The 26,040-nt window shown below is 39.8% G+C and overlaps 1 protein-coding gene across 1 annotated transcript in view; it reads right to left on the reverse strand.

Annotated features, from left to right (window-relative positions):
• Nucleotides 1-26,040, reverse strand: part of Gm281 (predicted gene 281) — an 86,094-nt gene that overhangs the window by 46,585 nt on the left and 13,469 nt on the right. Inside the window, exons 3-4 of the mRNA XM_011244864.1 lie at nt 24,497-24,668; nt 21,861-21,949 (exon numbers count right to left, since the gene is read on the reverse strand). Of these exons, the coding sequence (XP_011243166.1) occupies nt 21,861-21,949; nt 24,497-24,668 (261 nt within the window). The remainder of the gene's footprint in view (nt 1-21,860; nt 21,950-24,496; nt 24,669-26,040) is intronic.

Below are 26,040 nucleotides of genomic sequence, written 5' to 3' on the forward strand. Positions count from 1 at the left end.
ATGGTCCCAAGAAAAAAGCCGGAGTAGCCATTCTAATATCGAATAAAATAGACTTTCAACCTAAAGTTATCAAAAAAGATAAGGAGGGACACTTCATACTCATCAAAGGTAAATTTTACAAAGATGAACTCTCAATTCTGAACATCTATGCTCCAAATGCAAGGGCATACACATTCATTAAAGAAACTTTAGTAAAGATCAAAACACATATTGCATCACACACAATAATAGTGTGAGTCTTCAACATCCCACTCTCATCAATGGACAGATCGTGGAAGCAGAAACTAAACAGAGATACACTGAAACTAACAGAAGTTATGGAACAAATGGACTTAACTGATACCTATACAACATTTTATCCTAAAACAAAAGGATATACCTTTTTCTCAGCACCTCATGGTACCTTCTCAAAAATTGACCATATAATCTGTCACAAAACAGGCCTCAATAGATTCAAAAAATATTGAAATATTCCCATACATCCTATCAGATCACTACAGACTAAGGTTGATCTTCAATTACAACATTAATAATAGAAAACTCACATACATGTGGAAGCTGGACAACACTCTACTCAATGATAATTTGGTCAAGGAAGAAACAAAAGATATTAAAGAGTTTTTAGAGTCTAATGAAAATGAACCCACAACATATCCAAACTTATGGGACACAATGAAAGCAGTCCTGAGAGGAAAACTCATAGCTCTGAGTGCCTCCAAAAAGAATCTGGAGAGACCATACAGGAGCAGCTTGACAGCACACCTAAAAGCTCTAGAACACAAGGAAGCTAATTCATCCAAGAGGAGTAGAGAGGGCAGGAAATAATCAAACTCAGGGTTAAAATCAAACAAATAGAAACAAAAGAACTATACAAGAAAAAAAAAATCAACCAAACCAGGAGCTGGTCTTTGAGAAAATCAACAAGATAGATAGATAAACCTTTAGCCAGACTTACTAGCCGGCACACGGGCAGTATCCTAATTAACAAAATCAGAAATGAAAAGAGAAACATAACAATAGAAACTGAGGAAATCCAAAAAATCATCAGAGCCTACTACAAAAAGCTATACTCAACACAACTAGAAAACCTAGATGAAATGACAATTTTCTAGACAGATACCAGGTTCCAAAGTTTAACTGGGATCAGATTAATGATCTAAATATTCCCATATTCTCTAAAGGAATAGAAACAGTCGCCCAAACCAAAAAATCCCAGGACCTGATGGGTTTAGTGCAGAGTTATATCAGATCTTCAAAGAGGACCTCACTCCAATACTCCTCTAACTGTTCCACAAAATAGAAACAGATGGTATTCTACCCAATTCATTCTATGAAGCCACAATTACTCTGATACCTAAACCACACAAAAACCCAACAGAGAAAGAGAAATTCAGACCAATTTCCCTTATGAATATTGATGCAAAAATACTCAATAAAATTCTGGCCAACTGAATCCAAGAACACATCAAAACAATCAAACATCATGATCAAGGCTGCATCCCAGGGATGTGGGGATGGTTTAATATACAGAAATCAATCAAGTAATCCACTATATAAACAAACCCAAAGACAAAATCCACATTATCCTCTCATTAGATGCTGAGAAAGCATTGGACAAAGACCAACCTCCATTCATGATAAAAGACTTGGAAAGATCAGGAATTCAAGGCCCATACCTAAACATAATAAAAGCAATATACAGCAAACATGTAATCAACATCAAACAAAATGGAAAGAAACTTGAAGCAATCTCACTAAAATCAGGGACTAGACAAGGCTGCCCAGTCTCTTGCTACCTATTCAATATAGTACTTGAAGTCCTAGCAAGAACAATTAGACAACAAAAGGAGGTCAAAGCCATGTGTGGTGGCACATGCCTTTAATCCCAGCACTAGGGAGGCAGAGGCAGGTGGATTTCTGAGTTCGGTCTACAAAGTGCATTCCAGGACAGCCAGGGCTATACAGAGAAACCCTGTCTCAAAAAAAAAAAAAAAAAAAAGGAGGTGAAAGGAATACAAATTGGAAAGGAAGAAGTCAAAAATATCACTATTTGCAGATGATACGGTAGTATATATAAGTGACCAAAAAAATTACACCAGACAGAGAACTTCTAACCCTGATAACAACTTCAGTAAAGTAGCTGGATATAAAATTAATTCAAACAAATTAGTGGCCTTTCTCTACAAAAAGGATAAACAGGCTGAGAAAGAAAATAGGGAAACAACACCCTTAAAAATAGTCACAAATAATTTAAAATACCTTGGTGTGACTCTAATTAAGGAAGTGAAAGATCTCTATGATAAGAACTTCAAGTCTCTGAAGAAAGAAATTGAAGAAGATCTCAGAAGATGGAAAGATCTCCCATGCTCATGAATTGGCAGGATCAATATAGTAAAAATGGCTATCTTGCCCAAAGCATTCTACGGATTGAATGCAATCCCCATCAAAATCCCAACTCAATTCTTCACCTAGTTAGAAAGGGCAATTTGCAAATTCATCTGGAATAACAAAAAACCTACGATAGCTAATACTATTCTCAAAAATAAAAGAACTTCTGGTGTAATCACCATTCCTGACATCAAGTTGTATTACAGAGCAATTCTGATAAAAACTGCATGGTATTGGTACAATGACAGACAGATAGATCAATGGAATAGAATCAAAGACCCAGAAATGAACCCCCACACCTATGGTCACTTGATCTTTTACAAAGGAGCTAAAGCAATCCAGTGGAAAGAAAATAGCATTTTCAGCATATGGTGCTGGCTCAAATGGCAGTTATCATGTAGAAGAATGTGAATTGATCCATTCTTATCTCCTTGTACAAATCTCAATCTAAGTGGATCAAGGAACTCCACATAAAACCAGAGACACTGAAACTTATAGAAGAGAAAGTGGGGGAAAGCCCTGAAGATATGGGCACTGGGGAAAAATTCCTGAACAGAACTCCAATGGCTTGTGCTGTAAGATCAAGAATCGACAAATGGGACCTCATAAAATTACAAAGCTTCTGTAAGACAAAGGAAACTGTCAAGAAGACAAAAAGGCAGCCAACAGATTGGGAAAAGATCTTTACTAATCCTAAATCTGATATGAGGCTAATATCAAATATATATAAAGAACTCAAGAAGTTAGATTCCAGAGGAAAAAATAACCCTATTAAAAATGGGGTACAGAACTAAACAGAGAATTCTCAACTGAGGAATACTGAAGGGCTGAGAAGCACCTGAAAAAACATTCAACATCCTTAATCATCAGGAAAATGCAAATCAAAGCAACCCTGAGATTCCACCTCACACTAGTCAGAATGGCTAAGATCAAAAATTCAGGTGACAGCAGATGCTGGCGAGTATGTGGAGAAAGAGGAAAACTCCTCCACTGTTGGTGGGATTGCAAGCTTGTACAACCACTCTGGAAATCAGTCTGGCAGTTCCTCAGAAAATTGGACATAGTTCTTCTGGAGGATCCCGCAATACCTCTCCTGGGCATATATCCAGAAGATGTCCCAACCGGTAAGAAGGACACATACTCCACTATGTTCATAGCAGCCTTATTTATAATAGCCAGGAGCTGGAAAGAACCACCTGTCTCTCAGCAGAGGAATGGATACAGAAAATGTGGTACATTTACACAATGGAGTACTACTCAGCTGTTAAAAACAATGAATTCATGAAATTCTTAGGCAAATGGATGGAGCTAGAGGATTTTATCCTGACTGAGGTAAGCCAATCACAGAAGGACACAGATCATATGCACTCATTGATAAGTGGATATTAGCCCAGAAACTCAGAATACCCAAGATACAATTTGCAAACCACATGAAACTCTAGAATAAGAAAAACCAAAGTGTGGATACTTTGGTCCTTCTTAGAAGGGGGAGCAAAATACTCATGGAATGAGTTACAGAGACATCGTTAGGAGCAGAGACTGAAGGCATGACCATCCAGAGACTGCCCCACCTGGGGATCCATCCCATAAACAACCACCAAACCCAGACAATATTGCAGATGCCAACAAGAGCTTGCTGACAGGAGCCTGATATAGCTGTCTCCTGAGAGGCTTTGCCAGTGCCTGACTAATACAGAAGTGGATGCTCATTGTCATCCATTGGACTGAGCACAGGGTCCTCAATGAAGGGGTTAGAGAAAGGACCCAAGAAGCTGAAGGGTTTTGCAGACCCTAGGAAGAACAATATGAACTAACCAGGAACCCTACAGCTCCCTTGGACTAAACCACCAACCAAAGAAAACACATGGTGGGACTCATGGCTCTAGCTGCATATGTAGCAGAGGATGGCCTAGTCGGTCATCAATGGGAGGAGAGGCCCTTGGTCCTGTGAAGGTTCTATATCCCAGTATAGGGGAATGCCTGGGCCAAGAAGCAGGAGTGGGTGGGTTGGAGAACAGGGGGAGGGGGGAAAGGGTAGGGGATTTTTGGACAGGAAACTAGGAAAGGGGATAACATTTGGAATGTAAATAAAATATCTAATAAACAAAAGGTCTCAAAGGACAGTGATAGAAGCTGGGATGGGTTTCCTTATAGAGCTAGTTAGGCAGCACTTGTCTTCGCTGAGCTGAGAGAGGCACAGCTGAGAATGTTTCCTGGCATTCTTGTTGGCCCTGGTCCTCCTGCAGACTCCTGGCTGTCTCTGCTAGGTAGTACCACCACTGCTAATTTGTGTTTGCTGTCCCAACTCAACCGACCTGGACTGCTGGTGGATCTGTGAAGTGGTTGTGAGTGGACTGAGCTGCCACTGCTGGCCGACCTGTGAACTGAACTGCCGATTTCCTCATAACACAGACAGGAGTTACTCCAAAAACCAACATTTCTAAACAGGGGCACTTCCCCGATATCCTTTCTTTTCCACTACCTCTGGAAGGTGATGGGCTAGAAGGGATGTTAAAGCTTGTAAGAACTATCATTAAAAATAGGATTTGAAAAAATTAAAGTCACAATGAGTGTTGGTGTTATCCCACTTCACAAACAGGAAATCCAAGGCTTGGAAAATTCCAGGGGCTTGCCTTGACCAGCATCCCTAAGAAAAGTTTCTGCCCAATGGAACAGGTAAGGCAAGGGTTCCTAATATAGGTGAGAATCAATTTATAGAAAAGGCCAGGTGCATAAAAGAAAAATCTACAAAAGCCTTAATACCAGGAATTAATTATACCAAGTGCTACTGATTTAATCATGTGCATACCCAGGATAATTTAATAGAGAAAATTAAACCCATACGACTGCAAAGCAGACTAATAATCATTTGTTGAAATTAGTGACCTTTACATTGACTGATTTTCTAATGAATCGCCATATTCTAATTTCAATTCATACCTCCCATGCCTCTCCATCGAAATAAGATTGAGCTGATTGTTGCTGCTTCTGTAGAATGATATAGAATATTAACATGCTGGAATGGCAGGGAAATTCATCACATACATACTGTTAGGGCAAACCGAGGAATAATGAGGCCTGAGTCACAAGGGAATGACAAGAGGATGACTGGAAATTAAATGACCTAAGAGCTCACCAATACTGTCTGCCTATATACAAATACACATGAGTTTTTAAAGACACCCACATTTCTGTTTCAAGCTACTCGAAATCTGCAATTTCAAATTTAAGTGTTACACTGGTGTCAATGTTTTTCAGACAATATACATTGGAAAGTTGTGTTTTACATGGTTGATTTTCCACAAAATAAAGTATTCTTCAAAAATAATATCTTGATGGTGCTGATATGAGCAACTCCTCCTGATGTTCAGGGAAGGCTGGAAATGGTGATTGCTAAGCAGCAAGAGCAATCACTAGGTAGCCACCTAAATAAAGAATGTCTGGAACAGGAAATCATCCTAAGGGATGAAAAATTAATTCTCTGGGGCTAGGTAGATTATATTCATTGCCCTTGGGCTTTTCCTTATCAATAATTTGTCTGTGCTTGCCGTAAATTTGTGGATAATCATTTGGCCATAAAAGTAATACTCAGCTCCCCATTCTCAGATTCCAAGGCATGAGGACAGATTATAGGCCCAGAGGATATGCAGCACAGGGGAGCGAGCCTTCAGTCTACCTAAACAGACTTACTCAGAATCCACTTTATTCTCTTCTTAAGAGGCTCATGACTATTTGTTCTCAAAGTGGCTTGGGAATTAGAAATGTGAGACACAAAGTTCAGAAAGAATTAAATGCTTCAATGCTTCCAGATCAGGGTCACAAGATGGATATTTTTGTTCCCTGAGTATCAGTCAAAGAAATGATAACAATAACTGTGGGTAGGTCAGACACGGGTAGTAATAAGAGGAAGAGGCAAATGAGGAAGCAGAGAAAGAGTTAATTGTGGTGGGAGTGAAAAGGGACAGTAAAGGAGTGGTTGTGGAAAAGGACAACAAACATTAAAGACTTCTGTAAGCCACATAGACTGACCACTGTAGGTAGGAGAAGCTGACTTGTGACTGTTTGTTCTTGAGGTAGCCTGGGAATTAGAAATATCAGACCCAAAGTTCAGAACAGTTACAGGTTTCAATGCTTCCCAAGCAGGTCACTCATAGATACACACACACACACACACACACACACACACACCTGAGGGCTTCCACACCCACTCCTTTCTCAGTTCTTCTTCTGCAGCATCCAGCTGAGCCTGGGTGCCCAAGAGCCTGAGAGTCAGCCAGCCCCAGCCTCCCTGAAAGCCTGGGGACCCCCGAGCCAGCTCCAGCTGTCCCTGGGAACTCAGACTGCACTCCTCCACCCCTGGAGCAGTGTCCCTTGGATTGCCCTAGGCCCACACCTGCCTGGCGCTCCTATGGGGTAAGTGCAGTCAAAATTCCTGAGTCCTGCCTCCCCAGTGGCCTAAGCCCTTTGGCAGCACAGACGCAGGACCCTATCAACCCTACAAAAATGTAACCATTGATGGTAAGAGTTATTAATTAGCAATGTCTACTGATTTACACTATTTTGCTATTGTGGTGTGGATTTTTTTCCCCTCTTCTTTGACTTGCTCATCTGAAATGGTTCATTCCTTTTTTTCTTGGGTGTGGTTATCCTCTTTAGATTGAAGTTTTCCACCTAACACTGTCTCATAGCATTAAGTCCAGGCTTCTGTTGTTGTTTCTAACTTAGAGTTTCTTTGAGTATATATTATGATGTTCAGTTTTGGACTTTTAAGGGCTTCTTGTGTGGGCATATGTGTGTGTTTGAATCTATATGTACTTCCTGGTTTGGGGTTTTTGGGGAAGCTCTTTTTTGTTGGTTGTTTTGTTATAGTTCAATTAGCTTGTTTTTTGATTTATCTCATTTTACATTATTATTATTATTATTCTTTAGATACATGTTTTCTGTTGTTTTGTTAATAAGAACTAGAAAGGGGAAGGAGAAACCCTAATCAGAATATATTGTATGAAAAAGATCTATTTTCATTAAAAGAAAGAGTACGTGGTGTTGAAAAGGAATTGTGGTGGTGAGACCCTAGAGGAATTAGAAGGAAGGGGATGGGAGCGGATTGGATCAAAATACATTAAATGTATGTGTGAGATTCACAAACAATAGAAATAAGAGGGCAGAGAAAGGAAAACCAAGATTTCTATTTTCATAATTCAATGTTAATATTAGGTAACATTTATGGAGCAATCGCTGACAAGCAATCAGTGACATCCAACCTTTTGACACTGTGACATGGCACTGTACTCTACAAATGAGTTGGACCTCATTCACAAGAATCCTGGGATCCATGCAGCTGCTAGGTCACAAATGAGACACACAAAGCTAACCTTGCATGTGTATCATCAAGTTCAATCCTCATTATAACCAAATAGCTAGTATTAATAATTGTTTCAAATTAAAGAAATTAAACTGCAGGGAAATTGGAAGACTTGCCTAGGGGCACAAGGCCAAAAAGTAGAAATTCCAAATTCTAATATAAACTATGTAAATTCAGAATGTGCTGATATGCTGATGTACCACCTCTCCCTTGGTAGACTAACCCAGGAGTGTGTTTTCTGGAGAAGGATACGTACAGACAATATTTCAGTAGGCTGGCTTTGAACTTTTGATACTCTTGCTTTAGTCTCCTGAACATGGCAGCTGAAAATGTGTGCCTACTTGCCCATCTGCCCTGAGCATTATCTGAAACAGGAGCTCTGTGTTTACTCTTGAAAGTCATAGGCATCATTTTCTTCCCTCTGCAGTACACTCACTTTATAAGCAATAGCAATGCTTTTCTAGTCTGTACTGGATTACATAAGACTCTCCTTCTCAATGCTTCTTTGCATTTCCCATTTAGTATTCCAATAACTACCTAAATTGGAGACTCTACATTATAAATCATCTCTGGTTTGATATCTTGACCTGGTATGTGTCTCAGATCCTGATAAGCAAAGGTCTAAGTAATTTAGCACCTGTCTGAAAACTGTGACACACAGGAGAAGGGAGAGGAACTGAACTCAAAGCATCATGTCAGAGTGCTTCAGAAGCATTTCAGCCTGGACACTTCCCACAGTGCTTGGGACTGTCCCCATCCAAGGACAAAAAGTGAAACTTTTCCATGGTGTACTGGCTGGTTTTGTGTGTCAACTTGACACAAGCTGGAGTTATCACAGAAAAAGGAGCCTCCCTTGTAGTAATGTCTCCATAAGATCCAGATGTAAGGCATTTTCTAAATTAGTGATCAAGAAGGGAGGGCCCATTGTGGATGATGCCATCTCTGGGATGGTTCTTGGCTCTATAAGAGAGCAGGCTGAGCAAGCCAGGGGAAGCAAGCCAGTAAGGAACATCCCTCATGGCCTCTGCATCAGCTCCTGCTTCCTGACCTGCTTGAGTTCCAGTCCTGACTTCCATTAGTGATGAACAGCAATGTGGAAATATAACTTGAATAAACCCTTTCCTCCCCACCTTACTTCTTGGTCATGATGTTTGTGCAGGAATAGAAACCCTGGCTAAGACACATGGTGAAGAGTTACACAGGGAGATGTAAACTTCTGGTTGTTTTCTGCTGTTATAACTATAAAGTACCTCAAAACATCTTTCTTCTGACTAATGAAAACTAATACCATCGTGATCAGTGAGTGGGGTTGAAACACAGAAAAGTGGCAGAAGATCTCCAAAGAGATTAGGAAGAGCACCGTCCCAGTCCACTAGGAACCCTGGCACTTCCTTTATTACAGAAGCAGAAATCCTACTAGGAAGTAGGGTTAGCTATTATATTTTGAAACAATTAACTTTATATGTAATTAATATTTAATTCTGTCCCATGTTCTGTAGTAACTGTGAAGGGGGAAAGGCTTTGTTTTAACTTGAAATTGTTTGTAACTGTAATAATTAGTGTAAATTGTCAGCTTGTCAGAATCATCTGAAAGATGCCTTGATTGTGTTAATCAGAGTAGGAAAATCTATCAACTGTGGGTGACACCATTCTCTCTGCAGGGGGTCCTGAGCTATGGAAGTGGGAAAGGGAAACAGAGGCAACAGCATGCATGCACCTACTGTCCTCTTGACTTGCCTGCCATGATAGATGGTGAACTGGAATTTTAAACTAAAATAGACCCTTTCTCTCTTAAGTTTCTTTTGTCAGAGTATTTTGTCATAGTAACAGGAAAACAAAAATCAAAAACAAACAACAACTAAGACAAGGACACCTGAAGCATTGTATAGAGAAAAAGATTAGCCCAACTGGAAGGAATTATCATGTTCAACTACTGATGCTTCCTGCTAGCAGTGAAAAGATATAAAATAATCAGGGAGTGATGATGTGCAAGGTGCCTTTAGAACTCCTGAGGAGATCAGTCATGTGCAAGGTGACATTAGAATGTTTGGAGAGATCTATCCAGTGCCTGTGCCTACTGCCAAATATTCCATTGGTCTAAGAAAGAGATCTGGCATCTGCATTTGTTAACATCATCCACTTGCAATTACCTATCGAGGCAATTACCATACTGTTGAATTATCATATTATTCCCTAATTGTCCCAGAAATTGTCTTCAGTAATACCTTAAAAAAAAATCCTCTCAAAGGTAATCATTGAATTTTAATTTTCAGTCTCACAAAATTTTCTATCAAACCTGGGTGTTTTTGCTTGTCTCATCTTCCTGTACCTCATTTACAGTGTTGACTTTAAACAGGCCAATCATTAATGGATCTTCATTTTCCTTGTATGAATAGACTTAAACTATTATTACACCATTTTCAGGTAAATTGTTCTCACATTTTTATTTTCCTTCACTTCACATAGCCTGCAAATAGTCACAGTCAGGCAACTGTTGTAAGATATTATAAGATAAAAGCTTTAATTCATAGGAAACATCATAAGAATCTATACATTTGCAATTGATAAGACAAATGTAATAATTTATTGTGCAATTGTTTTGTGCTTTTTTTTTTCAAAATTACATTGAGCAATGTTACAACTGCTGGCTATAGTACATTACAAACTGCTATCTTGTGGAGGATGTTACAAGATGTGCAATTGTGAAGTAAACACTGAGACAAAAATGTATTAAGAACATGATTATGGCTTTTTCCAACATCTGCCTTACATGTGATGAATTAAAGATTTTCTTCTAGATAATTAAAGCTTTTCCTAAAATCACTTTCCCCCAAACACATAGTTATTTCAAGCAAAATTGTGTTTTAGCTTGAATAATTCAGATAATTGTCTCCATTCTCAAATTCATTTGGCTATAATAATCTTAACTAAATATTTCGTCACATATCAGAGCTTTCTGAGAATAATTTATTATGTAACTGTCTCCATTCTGCCTCCACCCTACCTCTCAATATCTTCGTATCACAAGAAAACCAAGTTCTAAATTGTTATTAGGTACTGAGTACAACTTAAAAATGAATTTTTTTCAGTGACTTTGTAAACATTTCCTGAAAGTCCACCAGGAATAAAGAACAAGGCCTGTGACTTTGTCTTTGAAATGAAAACAAACACAGCCAATCAATATTGCAAGAATATTGATACACTACAGCACCACAGATCAACAAGGCACAAGCAAGTCATTCCTTGACTAGGTATGGAATGATTTAAATGATAAGCACCTCCATAGATTCATGTATTTGAACACGTGATCCCCAGTTGTTGACACAGCTTAAAGGAGTCATGGAACCTTACAAGGTGGAGCATCACTGAGGCCTTTAGGGTCTTAGCCCCTTGACTTTTTCCCTTATGTGGATAAAATTAGATCAGCCACCTTCCTGTTCCTGCCACTCTGCCATGCCTTTCTCACATGGAAGATTATAAACCACTGGAACCATGAGTCACAATAAATTCCCTCTTCCTTAAGTTGCTTTTGGCCATGGTGTTTTATCCCAACAACAGAAAAACAGAAAAAAAAAAAAAAAAAAACCATGATGTTGATTGCTTCTTTTCAATAAGTGTGAGCAGATTCGTATAGATAGGCACCATCCAAGTAAATGTCAAAATATTTTTGTTGATTTTCTTTTATCTTATTGGCTGATAGTTTTGTACAGGTAAATCATTGCTGAATCTCCATTTTTCTATGAGTAACCCTAAATTATATATTCTTACATGGTAACCCTTGGGATACTTGTTCCCTCCCCCAACATCTTTTCTCTTAAACCTGACAACAGAAGTTCTGAAGGAGATCTCAATACACTTCCTGTTCTCAACAACATGGCTTCCCTGATTCCTCAGTGGCAATAGCCAGAAAGTTCTAAATTTTCCTAGATACCATTCAAAACACAGGCATTGGTATACACTTTGTACCTCCACCCACACAGTACATCAAATTGTGTTTCATCACACAGGCATCAACCACAGTTCAGTCCTCATCACCAGGACAATTGTTCAGTCCACCAGAACCCCACCCCAGTGTTCCCCTTGGTAATTCAGTCTTTCATCCAGAGACCTCCCTCTTCTCTGGATGTTCCTGTCATCTTTCCATTTCTCTGTAGCCATGAAGAGCTCTCCCTTACTTAAATGTTTTCTCTACCATCCTCAAAGTTCCAGCATTTTCTAGCATCACATCTCTCTCTCTCTCTCTCTCCACCTTCTGTCTCTGGCTTTTTTCCTAACTTTACTGAGGGAAATGGAAGGAATTTTGTAAGAGTTCCCAAATCAACAGAAAATCCTGTGTAGTTATAGTTATTACCAGTTTTAGAGCTCTGAGATAATTCCCTGTGTGATTGCCTAGCCTCTTCCATCTGCAGTACTTGGCAGCATATGATGTACTGAAGGAGAGTGGTTCTTTCTGCTGCTGGATTACCTCTGTGTGACAAGGCACTTTTTATCTTCTAAACTCACTGTGTAAATTTTCTTTTCAGGAGATGGCCTTGCACTTGTTAGTACCCAATAACTAAATCTTAATGGTCAAGAAAGCAATATTTAGGGAAGTTTTTGTACCTGTCCACGTTGGCTATGTTCGTTTACTGCTCCTCCTCCCTTCCTGGAAACCTTTGTCCATTGCCACAGCCCTCACACTAGCAATTATCACTATCCTTACTTGTATTATTATTATTTTCTACCCTTTCCTAGTGTGGTGGTTTGAACATGCTTGGCCCAGGGAGTGGCCTTATTAAAGTAGGTGTGGCTTATTGGAGAAACTGTGGCACTGTGGGTGTGGGCTTTGAGACCCTCCTCCTAGCTGTCTGGAGGCCAGTCTTTTCCTGTTTACCTTCTGAACAGTATGTAGAACTCTCAGCTTCTCCAGCACCATGCTTCCTGCTTTGGTGACAATGGACTGAACCTCTGAACCTGTAAGTAGCCCCAGTTAAATGATGTCCTTCTAAGAGTTGCCAATGCCATGGTGTCTCTTCATAGTGATAGAAACCCTAACTAAGACACCCGGATTCCTTCAGCATGGAATATGCATTTGTCCAAAATGAATGTTTCTCTCTTGGCTCCACATTTTTCCTCAGTTACTGTCCCATTTCTCTGCTCTTTACCTTATGGAAAGTATTTGAAAAGTGTTTCTGCTGGCTTTCCTACTTTCTTCTCCTCTGCTCCCCTTAGCATGACTCCAATCACACTTCTCCTCCTACTACTTTGCTGAGCAAAATTACTTAGTGAGATGGTTACTCTTGACTATCAATTTAGAACTTAGAATTACCATGAAACAATAAATGTAAGGGAGTCTCCAGACCAGGTTAATTGATATCAGAATATCCACCTTAAATTTAAGCTGTGCTATTCAAAGGATAAGGAAGGTACTTCACTGAATAAAAAGACTCCTCGGGTGGCTCAATGGATAAAGATGTTTGACACCAAGTGTGCCATCCTGAGTTTGATACCTGAAACCCACATGAAAAAATAAATAAATAAAAAACTTTCAGAGTTGTCTTCTCACCTCCAACACATGCACTGCAGCATGTGTGCTGACACACGCACACGCACACGCACACACACACACACACGCACACACACACACACACACACATGCAGACGTACACCAAGTAAAGGAGCTTGGTGCTGAGTCCTTTATTGTTCCTGGGACTTGACCTGTCTAGGACAGCAATAGGTTTTGTTTTTTAAGATAGACAGATAGACACCCTGCACACCAACAAAAAAGTTAAGATTGGTTGGGCTATACTGCATGGTGAAGATGTTGATAATAATTCCTTCAATTTTTAACCTTTTTCCATTTCTCTGTAAGTTCAAATTTTTCATAATAGAATATTGGGGAAATATATAAAATCAAGTCATTTCCTAACACTCTGTCAATATTCTAGACTAAGTCTTCCTCTCTCCTCATTACTTTTACTGCTGTCATTTCATATGGTTCCCCCAATTGTATTTTTGTATTGTACAGTTCTTTTCCATTCACATAGAAGCTTTCTGGTTGTTATTTTATGTAAATCATAGTATGCATTCCCCCAAACAAACAACCTCACCAAACAGAAGAAACTGGCTCCTGTAAACTGATTCCTAACTGTGCCCTCCCTGGAGCCCTCACTTTACAGTCATATTGATGTATTTCTAGGGTCTGAGCCATGCTTAGCTTCTGCGTCTTTGGGGCTTTTGCTATCTTTGTCTGTACTTCTACCCAAGCTATATGTCTGGTGCACACATGTACCATTAGTAATTTACATTCATGGTTGTCTCCACTTCTACCACTCTCTGTCTTTGGCCACCTCCCAATAGCACTCACTATTGATGAAACAGACTTGTTGTTAGTTGTTGTTAGCTTTCTTCCCTAGTCTGTGAGGTTCATGGATTTAAATGTCTTATAAATATTGTCCTCAATCATGCAGTCTTGGCACCTAGACCAATAAATTCAGAACAAGCATTTTCACACCTACCTGTCCAACAAAAACTTGAACTCAGAAATGTCTTGACTGTGTTTTGTATCAAATAACTTTTCAAAAAGTTTGAAAGTTTTGGTTGATTTCAAAACACTTGAAGCACTTGGGAAATATCTCTTTTTAAGACCTTTTCTGATACATTATTTAAGTTCATAGACATCAAGATACTGTTATCAATAAGATGCACTTAATCTCTGCTTTTATGGGGCTTGTAACTTCATGAAAGGCATTTTTCAATTGACAATATTAGTTAAGGCTATGAGAGGCATAAAAAAAGTGATTTATTTTTGATGCAGTACTCCAGACTAAAAGGTAAAAGTTTTGAATAATTTCTATTCTATAATTGTATCTTTAATTTTTTTCAAACCTTACTTTTGATGATGGTTCTTAAATGCTTTAACCTCCATTTTAGCCTACCACCCACCAGACATAGTGGGGAAGAAAGAATATGGGGAAAGTAGACCTATTTAGAAAGGTTCTTTGGAGTAACTCCCATCTGTGTTGTCTGGAAATCGGCCCTTCAATTCACAGATTAGCAGGCAGCAGCAGCTCAATCCACTTGCAAACACTTCATTCAGCAGAGTTGGGATGGCAAACACAAATCAGCAGCAGAACGTAGAAGAATCAGTGAGGCATCAACCTTAGCTCGAGTCAGCAGGAGGGGACAGGAGGAACACCAGGAGAAGGTCTCAGCTGTACCTCTCTCAGGGAAGCAAAGATCAGGAAAGATGCAAGACCCACAAGTGTTGCACAGCTAGCTCTATAAGCAAGCCAAGCTCAGCCACTGTTACTGTCCATTGAGTCCTTTGTATATGCCCTCCAAGCATCACATGGCCTCCACAGGTCTTGCCTCAACTCGTGAGTCTGTCTCAGCTGCCATCACTCTGCCAATCAGCCCAAGTTCATAGAAGCAAGAAACTTCAGCACATCACCAGAAGTGTTTTTTGAGCATTTCTCTCAATGGGGTTCCAACAAATGTAGTCCAGCTACACAAGGTAAGGTGGACAAATACATGTGTTGTTAGCAAAAACTCCTTCATCACGTGTCCTTCCACATGCCTGCGTTAGCAGAACATCCTATCTCCTTCTGTGTCTGCTTCAGTGAAACGTTCCTTCATGAGACTACCTTAGTCTTTCACCTGTGTCCACTTCAGCTAAACATTCTTCACAAGTTTGCCCCAGCAAAACACCATCCAACTGACTTTCCAAAGAACCCTTACGTTTCTACTTCATATAATAATTCCTAAAGAGCAAATGACTGTTTGGAGTTGTTTTCATTGGGGATTTCCTGTGCCTCATTCTTTTTCTCTTTTGAGGCACAACCTTGATAGCCCATACTCATTTTGAATTCCAGATTCTTAAGTAAAACAATGAAATCACAGACTTGAGGCACCATGCCCAAATCTCAAAGATAGCTTTAACATTTGTCAACATGGAAATAATGGAGAGTTTGAAACTTTAAAATTATAAATATGTTTGTGTATACAGAGCAAAGTAAATCAAGATTTGGTGGGTGCTGATGGGTTGATCAATATGAAAACATAAGGGAACAAGATGGCCACAAAGCTCCTCTATTAAACTCTGCACAGACACAACAGACTGTATAAGTGGCATAGACACTAATGCAGAGGCCGTGGTACTTGCTTACAGTATAGTTAAAGGAAAAGACTACTGAAAACAGGTAGTTCAAGGCTTGTTCACCTAGCCCCTCCTTTGTTACAAACAAGTTAGTATAGGCAAAGGGTTTTCAGAAAACAGAAGCCCAGGGCTTAGACATGAAATCCAGCACCAAGCCCATTCCAACGATGGTCAAAAGACTATGTCTACCATCTATCATTGGATCTCAGTGACACACAGAGGAGACACTGGAACTGCCCTGAAACCAAGCAAATATTCTGCCTCAGTGGGGCAGACATGTATGGCCTTGCATTTAGTTAGTGCTACTTGTATCATGAACCCTACCACATCTCTAAGACTGTGGGACACTGAAGCTCAGGTATGGCAGAGCTTAACATTGTCCTAGACTACAAAGGTCTGGCACCAAACAGTACCCAAACCTTGAGCAGCATAACATGACTCAAGACCCCTTTTCCTAAAAGTTAGACTGAGAATTAAACACAGAATTTGACACTGGAACTTACTGCTGGACTGGTGAAGTCTAACACTAAGAAGATCCTAATTGCCTATCTTCAGGTCTACTAACAGAGCATCAAAAACAGATCCAAACTCAATGGGAGACATATGGTCTTAGTATGTCAGACTTCCATTCCAACTAGTAACACCTGCAGTTGGTTGCAGCTATCTTGAACCACAAGTCCACCACAGGAATAGAAAATTGCTAGCAACACAGAATCCGGCCCTAATAAAGTGCTATGATAGTTTGTCTCAGGGTGTGGAACAGCTTGTTGCATTGGTCATGACCATAATCTAGGAACTTGGGGCTGATATGCCCAGAGGCATGCAGACTCACAGGCCGGTAAATGTAGATGACAAATCTGGAACTATTCTGACCTCAGGAAGAGGTTTGTGGAACAGAGTGCTGAGCCAACAGAGTATTTAGAATAAACTTGAGCTTAGACTGTCTGCCAATACTGAAAGTTGTGAAGAAAACTTCCCTGTAGTGAGAATCTTTTGGTTGCACAAGGTGCCTTCATTTTACTACTTCCCATATGAGCTCTTTGCTAAATCAACTTCCCTCGTTTTCTGTCCTGGTGGCTTTCCAGTTGAATTCCTACAAATCTCAAGGTAAAGCATATGGCCTAGGCCTCAGCCAATTCCTATACTGTATTCTGTCTTCCCAAATCAATTAGCAAGGGATGAGCTCATGAGCCAATTACAGTCATGATGACGTACAGAGATCTTGGGGAGGAAACTTCTATGAGTCAATCCCCATTACCACTTTTCAGCCTTGATTCCCATCATCAACTATCTTTCTTTCCTGCTTTCCTCATTTCCTTCCTTCCTTCCTTTGTTCTTTTTTTAAGACAGGGTTTCTCTGTATAGCTCTAGGTGACCTAGAATGTACTCTGTAAATCAGGCAAGTCTAGAACTCAGATTTTCCTGCCTCTGTCTCCAAAGTGCTGAGATTAAAGGTATGTGGTAGGACAAATGGTCATTCATCAACTATTTCTAAAGAAGACTTGGCAGAGTTCATATGTTCTGGAGTGAGCATCAATCTGTTAATATGCAAACTTGAATTCCTTGCACCTGAAACCCAGTCTGTACATCTGGATATTCTAGGAACTGCAACCACAGATCTCATTTGTTTCAAGATTTCTGTGAATTACAACTATAAGAATCCTAACATAGTCTTCAAAAATCTAAGGTCAATGTAAGAAAGAAATTAAATCCTTTATTAATTTTGACTGAAATTCATGAATGGAAATGACATGGCCTCATGCTTCCAACAGTTGACTACATTTGACTTAATGTATGTTTTCCCCTATTAGTGAAACAGAAAAACTGAAATGTAGATGCTATTCAAAGAATATGGCCCTCTCTTTTTCCAAAATGATTATACTTTAGAACAACCCATTTAAAGCAGAATTGTAAAGCAAAAATTTATATATTCTAGTTTCTAATGCAACAGACTCATCTTTTTCTCCCCTTTAATGTTTGTTTTACAGCTGTGTTATAAAATAGAAGTGTGTAATTAAAATCTTCAAACCCATAATTAAATGCTTGGCTACAGTATAATTGTTGAGTCTTTTGATGATTCTATGGCTAATTATGCCCCTTAGAATTCCCAAATATCACTTCCCCATAAAAATCTGATCATTGTCAGCTCTCAGTCAATACACTTGACTGAACAGAAAATATTGTTTATTTCCACATTATAATCTGCAGGCTACATTAAGTCATCACATTTAGAAAAGAGGCACACGTAATAAAGCTATAGAAGGAGACATTTAGCAACCACATAATGGTGTGACGTTCAAGGTCTGTAATGAAACTTCCAGAAAATGTTACTTATTTGAGACTTTAGAGTCTCTCCAATAAGTTATTAGAACTCAAGCTTAGCAGACTACTTCCTAATATTTGAAAGAAAATGAAAGCATATAGAATACAATCATTTAATCATATATATGTGTGTGTATAAGATGTGTGTGTGTGTGTGTGTGTCCTGAGATTTGTCCCTCAACCTGGGTGCCTTGAATCAGTTTAAACTTGCTATGAGAAAAGTTCCATCACATGCCAAGATCATTCTTTCTGCCCTCCACTCAATCTCTGCCCTTACCATCTGAGAGCCCGGACCTATTTCCACCCAAAGCTCATTGACTGTTTCTATAAACACACAAGGCAGGACACATTACTCAGACAGTTACCCTTTGGATCATAAATTTATTTCACCATTAAAATGGCCAAAGAGCCAATAAATATTTAGTAGGGTATTCTCTCTCACCCTTCTCATTCCACAGCCTTTTTATAGTTCTAAAAAATGTTTAAGTGGAATGGAATTGAGACAGTATGCTCAGACTTTCAAACTAAGATTTAATAACCAAAAAAGGTACATGTTGATCCCAAACACCAAAACTACCAGTATCACATTGCTGGAAAAGACTAGGTCTGAGGCGCTGAGGTGGGAGGTTTGTGTGGTGAGGAAGGTGTGTGATGTAGAGTATCAGAGTGCAGCTGAGGAAAACCAATGAGGCAGCTGTATAATCTCCATCTCCTCAGAGAGGGGTAGTGTTACTCTCCGGTGACAGCCAATAGCCATCACCATCTGTTGTCCCCGGTCTTGTGGCTGTGATACATGAAGAGAGGAGGGATTTCTATGGCAATTTTTAATCACCCCATGATGAAATCAAGACTTACATGGCTTGTTATAATGAACATGGCTTAGTTTGGGAGGGAGGAAGGAGGGGGGCAGGATCAGGTGTGGGAGGAGAGATGTACAGAGGGTCAGGAAATTGAACAGAGGTGTGTAGCAATGGGGGGTGGGGAATTGGGGGTAGCAACCAGAAAGTCAAAGATGCCAGGAAAGCAAGAGTTCCCAGGATTCAACAGGGATGACATTAGCTGAAATACCAAACAAAGGGAAGAGAGAACTTGTAGAGACCATATCCAGAGGTTAGGCAAGCCCCCAGTTGAGGGATGAAACCACCCACCCATCTCAAAATAATTAATCCAGAATTGCTCCTGTCTAAAGGAAATACATGGATAAACTGTGAGCAGAGACTGAAGGAAAGGCCATCCAGAGACTGCCCCACCTGGGGAATCCATCCCATATACAGACACCAAACCCAGATCCTATATGAAGTGCTTGCTGACAGGAGCCTGGTGTAGCTGTCTCCTGAGAGGCTCTGCCAGAGCCTCACCAATACAGATGAGGATGCTTACAGCCAACTATCGGACTGAGCATGGGGACTCCAATGGAGAAGTTGGCAGAAGGACTGAAGGAGCTGAAGAGGTTTGCAACACCATAGGAAGAACAACAATATCAAACAGCTAGACCCCCTTCCCCCAAAATTCCCAAGGACTAAACCACCATCCAGAGTATACATGGAGAGACCCATGGCTCCAGCTGCATATGTAGCAGAGGATTGCCTTATCAATGGGAGGGGAGGGGGCCCATGGTCTTGTGAAGGCTCAATGCCCCAGCACAGGGGAATGCTGGGTGGGAGTGGGTGGGTGGGGGAGCACCCTCATAGAACCAAGGGGAGGGAGGAAGGAATAGGAGGTTTGCAGAGGAGAAACCAGGAAAGGGATAACATTTGAAATGTAAATAAATAACCAATAAAAAAAGAAACACACTTTGGAAACTGTTAGTGGTCTAAGAAACAAGACTTAGAGACAGGTGGGCATGGATTTGAATTAATTCTATAACTTCCTATTTAAACAAATGCCCTTGACTATAAATTAAAGACATGGAGCTTTTCCTATTAATTCAGTAGGTTATAGCATAGAAAATGACAGTGTCTCTTTTAATGATACCATAGGGATTAGATCATATTAATACATGCCTATCATTATAGTTAATTAATGTCATCATCATTATTGGTAAGGCCTAAGGAAAGTGCCAAACTCTTCTCCACATTAAAGCCAGTTTATCTCTGAGTCAATATAAAGGTTCAAGCAGATGAGGGGGGCTATCTAGCCATAGTATTGAAATAACACATCTGGTCTAATCTAGTGTGTCAGAGGATGTGTGTAGGAGTGTGTCTAAATAGAAGTTTCCACAGCCTATGTCACTACTGAAATGTCAGTCCATGTTTGGTAAAATTCACAAAGAACATTACATTGGTCTTCCAAATGGATCCCTGAAACCAATTCTCTTCTGAGAAAAGTATAGGGACAGGACCAGAAGTGTTTAATCTGTATGAGCAAGCTACTGTAGTCCATCATTTGAAATGAGTTACTTGTGTTAATTGGCTAGTAAGACATTTAGATTGCATGTTAGAGTCACAACTAGAACCTATTGAACTGTCAGATATTTTCCATACTAAAATGTCAACATTGTGGGTGGGCTATCATGAAGAAACCCAAGGAAGCAATTGCTGTGTGCTGTCTGATTTCTGTGTGGCACAGTTGCTAGGTACTGGATTTAATACTATAATCTGGAATGTGTTCATTTGGAGCAATATGCATGATTAGGTTGCTTAATTGCATGTTGCAAAGGAAACTGTGACCTTTCCAGTCCCATCCTGGAGGTGGCATTGTGCTTCGGAGGAGGAGAGACAAATGCACATGGGCAATCTCGACAACTATAGTATTTCATTGTAATTTAAAAGCCATGGGACACTATCCCAGGTGTGAGTGGCCATCTACTACATAAATACAATTTTGTAAGACTCAACTGCTTGAAAAAGAATCCAGTCACTCACAAATATCAAAAATACAGTAGCAACATGAACAAGCCTCTCTTTTTTTTAGCCAGTTTGGAGAAGTGATACAACATTAAATTTTAAAAATATGTTATTCTTGCCTATAGACCCATTAGTCAAAATCAACCCGGCTTAGTGTCATAATCTTTTCATATGGCTTCAAAAATTAAAACAGTATTATAAATCCTGCCATTTACAAAATGTTTCACATTTTAAAACTACTTTCACATCCTTTGTGGTGTTTGATTATAATGGGAGAGCCATACAAGAGAAGATCAAGCAGTCATGTGACATTTGCACACTTCCGCAGCTGAAATAGCAAAGCCGACGGGTAAGTAACGCCCAACAGTGACGTCAGACTGTAAACTGAAGCCCTTTGATTCCAAGTCCCTTTCCCCTCCTGAGGACAAGACCTAATGTTCTGAACTATACCTTAATCTCAAAACCCTAGATTTGATTCTCTACCATATATGCAGCCAAGGTCCCTAAAAAGTGAAATCAAATATCGTAAGATATTGATTGATACTTTTCTTTAAAAGTACCTTAGGGGTAGGCTGTCTGCCTACACAGAAGTGGATGCACTAGAATGGAAACAACTACCTAGAAATTCAATTCAAGTTTAAATTCAATCATTTTCACCTGAAATGTCCTAATAATTAAGGCAACAGTACATTTTGGACTTGATTGGAGAGTATAAATAACTCGTTTGTTTTATGCCTTTGCTTTTAAATATAATGACATATAAACTACCAAGCACTGATATTCTTTATTCCAAAAGACAAATTACCTCCAACACCGCACCCTCTGGGTCCTCAGCTGCTGCTCTGTAAATGATGGTGCCATAGGCAGTGTCCTCTGTGATGTAAATCTCAGTAACTGCCCAAAAAAGTACAATAAATGTCAGTCTATGGGTCTCACCAATACCAACCCAAAGCACCTCATTCAATTATGTGTGACTAAAGCATAAGAGTGGGTAGAGATGATCAAAATATGTCATGTACATGTATGAGATCTTATAATAAAACCCACTATTATATATAATTAACACATTATAATAAATGTCTTAAAGAACTGTACTCACTCAGTACAGATGCTTTGTACAGTGATTTCAGGGAAGCTAGTAGTAGCGATAATGATGATAGACAACGATGTTGTCATCTATCATCAGTCATGCATACAGGAAGGAGATTTATCATGTTAAATAATGGCAATAGTAAACAATTTTAATACTTATTGATAGCTAAGCACTTAACATCATTGATGGTTTTTATCATTCTAGTTCTTCTGAGATTTAAAAATCACTAACAAGTCCAAGCTTACAGAGTCACCACATGAACATTGTTTCAACATTTTCTCAAGTTTTCCCTAGTCCCATAGATGTTGAGAGTATGCTAGAAACTACAACCACGGCCTCACACATGCTAAGAATATGCTTTATCACTGAGCCACATTCCCAGCTGCTACATGTTTTAAGACAGTCATAGTAACTTCAAGCTTCAAACTTCTATGTCTTTGGGGGAATCTAATGAAGCTGGGAGATGTGAGACCCTTGAATCCAGAAGGGAACATCATACCTATTGCTGCTCCATTTTTTGAAGAAAGTGGTACTTCTGGATACAAAAGAGGTCTTCAAGGCCTAGATACACTACATATATCCACACAGTCTTAAATGTTAATACAACCTTTGTGAATTTACCCACAAGCAGTCTGACAGCTGTTTGAGAAGTCCAAGGAGCATGATTTGACCTTGAATCTATGCAAGGCTTCATCAAATGTTTGAGAAAAAGAAAGAAGAGACATTAACATCTATGGAGCACGGATCGTGTGCACAGATGATTTGGCACTTCTAAACACTGTATGCATTGTGCTGTATAACTTTATGTTGAGGAGGGAACCTCAATTGAGAAAATGTCTCCATATGTCCTGATGTAGGGAACTTTCTTAATTAGTGATTGATGGGGGAGGACCCAGACCATTGTAGGTAGTTCCATCCCTGGGCTGGTGTCGTAGGTTCTATAAGAAAGCAGGACTTGCAAGCCACTAGGAACAAGCCAGTAAGTAGCACCCCTCCATGGCCTCTGCATCAGCTCCTGCCTTCAAGTTCCTGCCCTGCTTGAGATCTTGTCAAGGCTTCCTTCAGCAATAGACTACAAAGCAGAAGGATAAGCCAAATAAATTCTTTCCTCCCCATCTTGCTTTTTGTTCCTTGTGTTTTATCACAGCAATAGTAACCCTAAGACACGCCTCAGGGTAAGACTGACATCTCAGTTGAATCGGTGATTTTGTTAGTCACTTTTCTTTTTGCTATGACTAAATTGCTGACAACAAGCTACATAAGGAGGATGGATTTGTTTGGGCTGATCATTTGATGGGACATAGTCTATTATGGAAAGAAAGGATGGGAACAGGATGCTCCATTGCCATGGATGTGTGCAAAGAGAACACTTCACCTCCTCACTTCGCCATTAACAGGAAACAGAGAGTGGTTGGGAAGTAAGCCTTAAGGCCCACCCTCAAGTGTTCTGCCTCCTCCAGCAAGGCTCCACCTCCCAAAGGTCCTTCATGACCTCCAAAACCAGTGCCACAAGCTGGGACCATTGCTGGAGCACATGACTCCCTGGGGAATCGTTCCCATCTAAGACATAGCAATGAAGGGTCTGAGGTTCACACAAAACAAGTAACTCAGTCCAGTTAGTAGCCATACCTACATCTGAACTATTTTGTTTTACCTGAACACTATGGATTTTTTCCACAAGTAAAAATTAGGTATTTGACTTCATAGAGTGAGAAAGAAAGTCAAGAGTGAGGCAAAAAGCCTCATCACAGGTCTTGGGAAGCTTCTAGTTTAACAACTAGACACATTTAAGAGATCGATTTTAGTACAGTGTGATAAAACAGATACATGGATCATTTTCAATATTAAGAAAATTACTTCAGTCTATTTTCTATACAGTGGGACTAAGGGAACAAAAGAACTTCCCCTCCAGTGCTGTGAATGTTAAATAAACAATCCACTTATAGGATGATGCCTATACATAATCAGGACCTATACATATCAGCTTGTGTGTGTGTGTGTGTGTGTGTGTGTGTGTGTGTGCGCGCGCGCGCGCGGGGGGGGCATGTATATGTCATAACATGTATGGTGTTCCAGGGACAACTTTCAGGAGTTAGTACTCTACTTTTACTGTAGGTTCCAGGGGTCACCACTCCAGTTATCGGGCTTGCATTACAAATCCGTTTAGCTGCTGAGCCATTATACAAGCCCAAGTTTGTTTAGTGTCAGTCTCCTTTAACCTTCTAGCCCGAACACCATGAAAACACATAAGACATAGAGCACAGGACCTACGTCTGTGTCCTCAGGACTTGCTTTCCCTCAAAACAGACCGTTGGTACTTGCTTTCCCTCAAAACAGACCGTTGGTACCTTGATTTTTCTGTGTAAGTGACCCAATGAAAACAGGAGGCTCATTCACATCTTCGATCTGGACAAAAATGGTCTGGGACGCTGTTGCCCCATGGTTGTCTTTGGCATATATTGTCAAGGAATAGAGCGCTACCACCTCAAAGTCCAGCTTGGGTACTCCAGTGATAATTATCTAAAATGTTAAAAAAAAAAAAAAGCACAATGATGGAGGACCAAATTGTTGACTTCATATATATATATAACAATCATAACAATCCTTCTGTCACAACATCTCAAGTTCTAGGATTACAACTGTGAGCCACCACACCTGACAATTTGGTTTTGTTTTGAGACATGTACTCCAAGCTTGTTCAAACTCATGATTCTACACCATCAGCTCTTAGTACTAGGATTAAAGGTATGTACTTCCACCGGGTGGTGGTGATGCACGCCTTTAGTCCCAGCACTACGGAGGCAGAGGTGGGCAGATTTCTGAGTTTGAGGACAGCCTGGTCTGCACAGTGAGTTCCAGGATAGCCAGGGCTACAGAGAAACCCTGTCTCGAAAAACCAAAAAAAAAAAAAAAAAAAAAAAAAAAAAAAAAAAAAGGTATGTACTTTCACATCTAGTGAGGATATCATTTTAATAGTGTGGCCACATTTATTGTGTCTTTAATATTTATAACATAGCTGAATACTGAATTATAAACATATTTATCATAGACAAATACTAAGTATCAACTATTTATTGTGGCCTACACAGCAAAATGGATCTTGACATATATTATTTCACAGAATCGTTTTGTCAGCTCAAGTGAGGTAATAAAGTTACCATTCATCTCATTTTTCAGGAAACAGAACAGAAATGCATTAAAGTAAGCCATTCCCTAGGTTTACAGTGCTCATAAGAGGAGGCGCACAGAGGAAAAGCAGCCTTGTCAGCTTAGTGCAGGAGCAGAAGCTAGAGTCTCAGCAGAATTTTTGCTAGCTGGGCTTAGAGTAGAAGCTGAACAGAGAATAAGTACAAGACAGTGTTAAATACCAGATTCACAATGGAAGCAAGTTTGAAGAGCTGGCAATGCCATGGCTTGGTTCTATTAAATACCTCCCTTGTCCTTCTAGAATATGTGCCCACAGTAGCTAGAGTGATCTTGTTAAAGCATTAGCAGATCATGTTTCTTTTCTACCATACTCTGCAGTTCCCATGTTTCTGATGCTTGCCATTTGACTTGGCAGTTCCTATGGCTTGTGCATGAGACTTTCTTCAACTAATAGCTTATGAGTAGATTTAAGTCTCTAAATGTACACATGGGCTCAAGCTTATATTCTGGTTTTCTTTTTGTTCTGATGGAATATGCTTCTACTAGTCACTGCTTTTAGAGGTTTGAGATTTGAGGGACACAAGAGCTAACCATAACCTGAAACTAAACCAGTCTAGGGCAGCTCAACTGTTAAAGATGTTATTGCACTGAATTGGGTCCTCTTTTGGGTCTCAGAGAGCCAATGCAGAAAGACCAGGTGAATGTCAAGCATGCAATAGCTTTGCAGTATGAGTACTTTGAGTCT

The sequence above is a fragment of the Mus musculus genome, chromosome 14 (genome assembly GCF_000001635.26).
Source record: "Mus musculus strain C57BL/6J chromosome 14, GRCm38.p6 C57BL/6J".
NCBI lineage: Eukaryota > Metazoa > Chordata > Mammalia > Rodentia > Muridae > Mus > Mus musculus.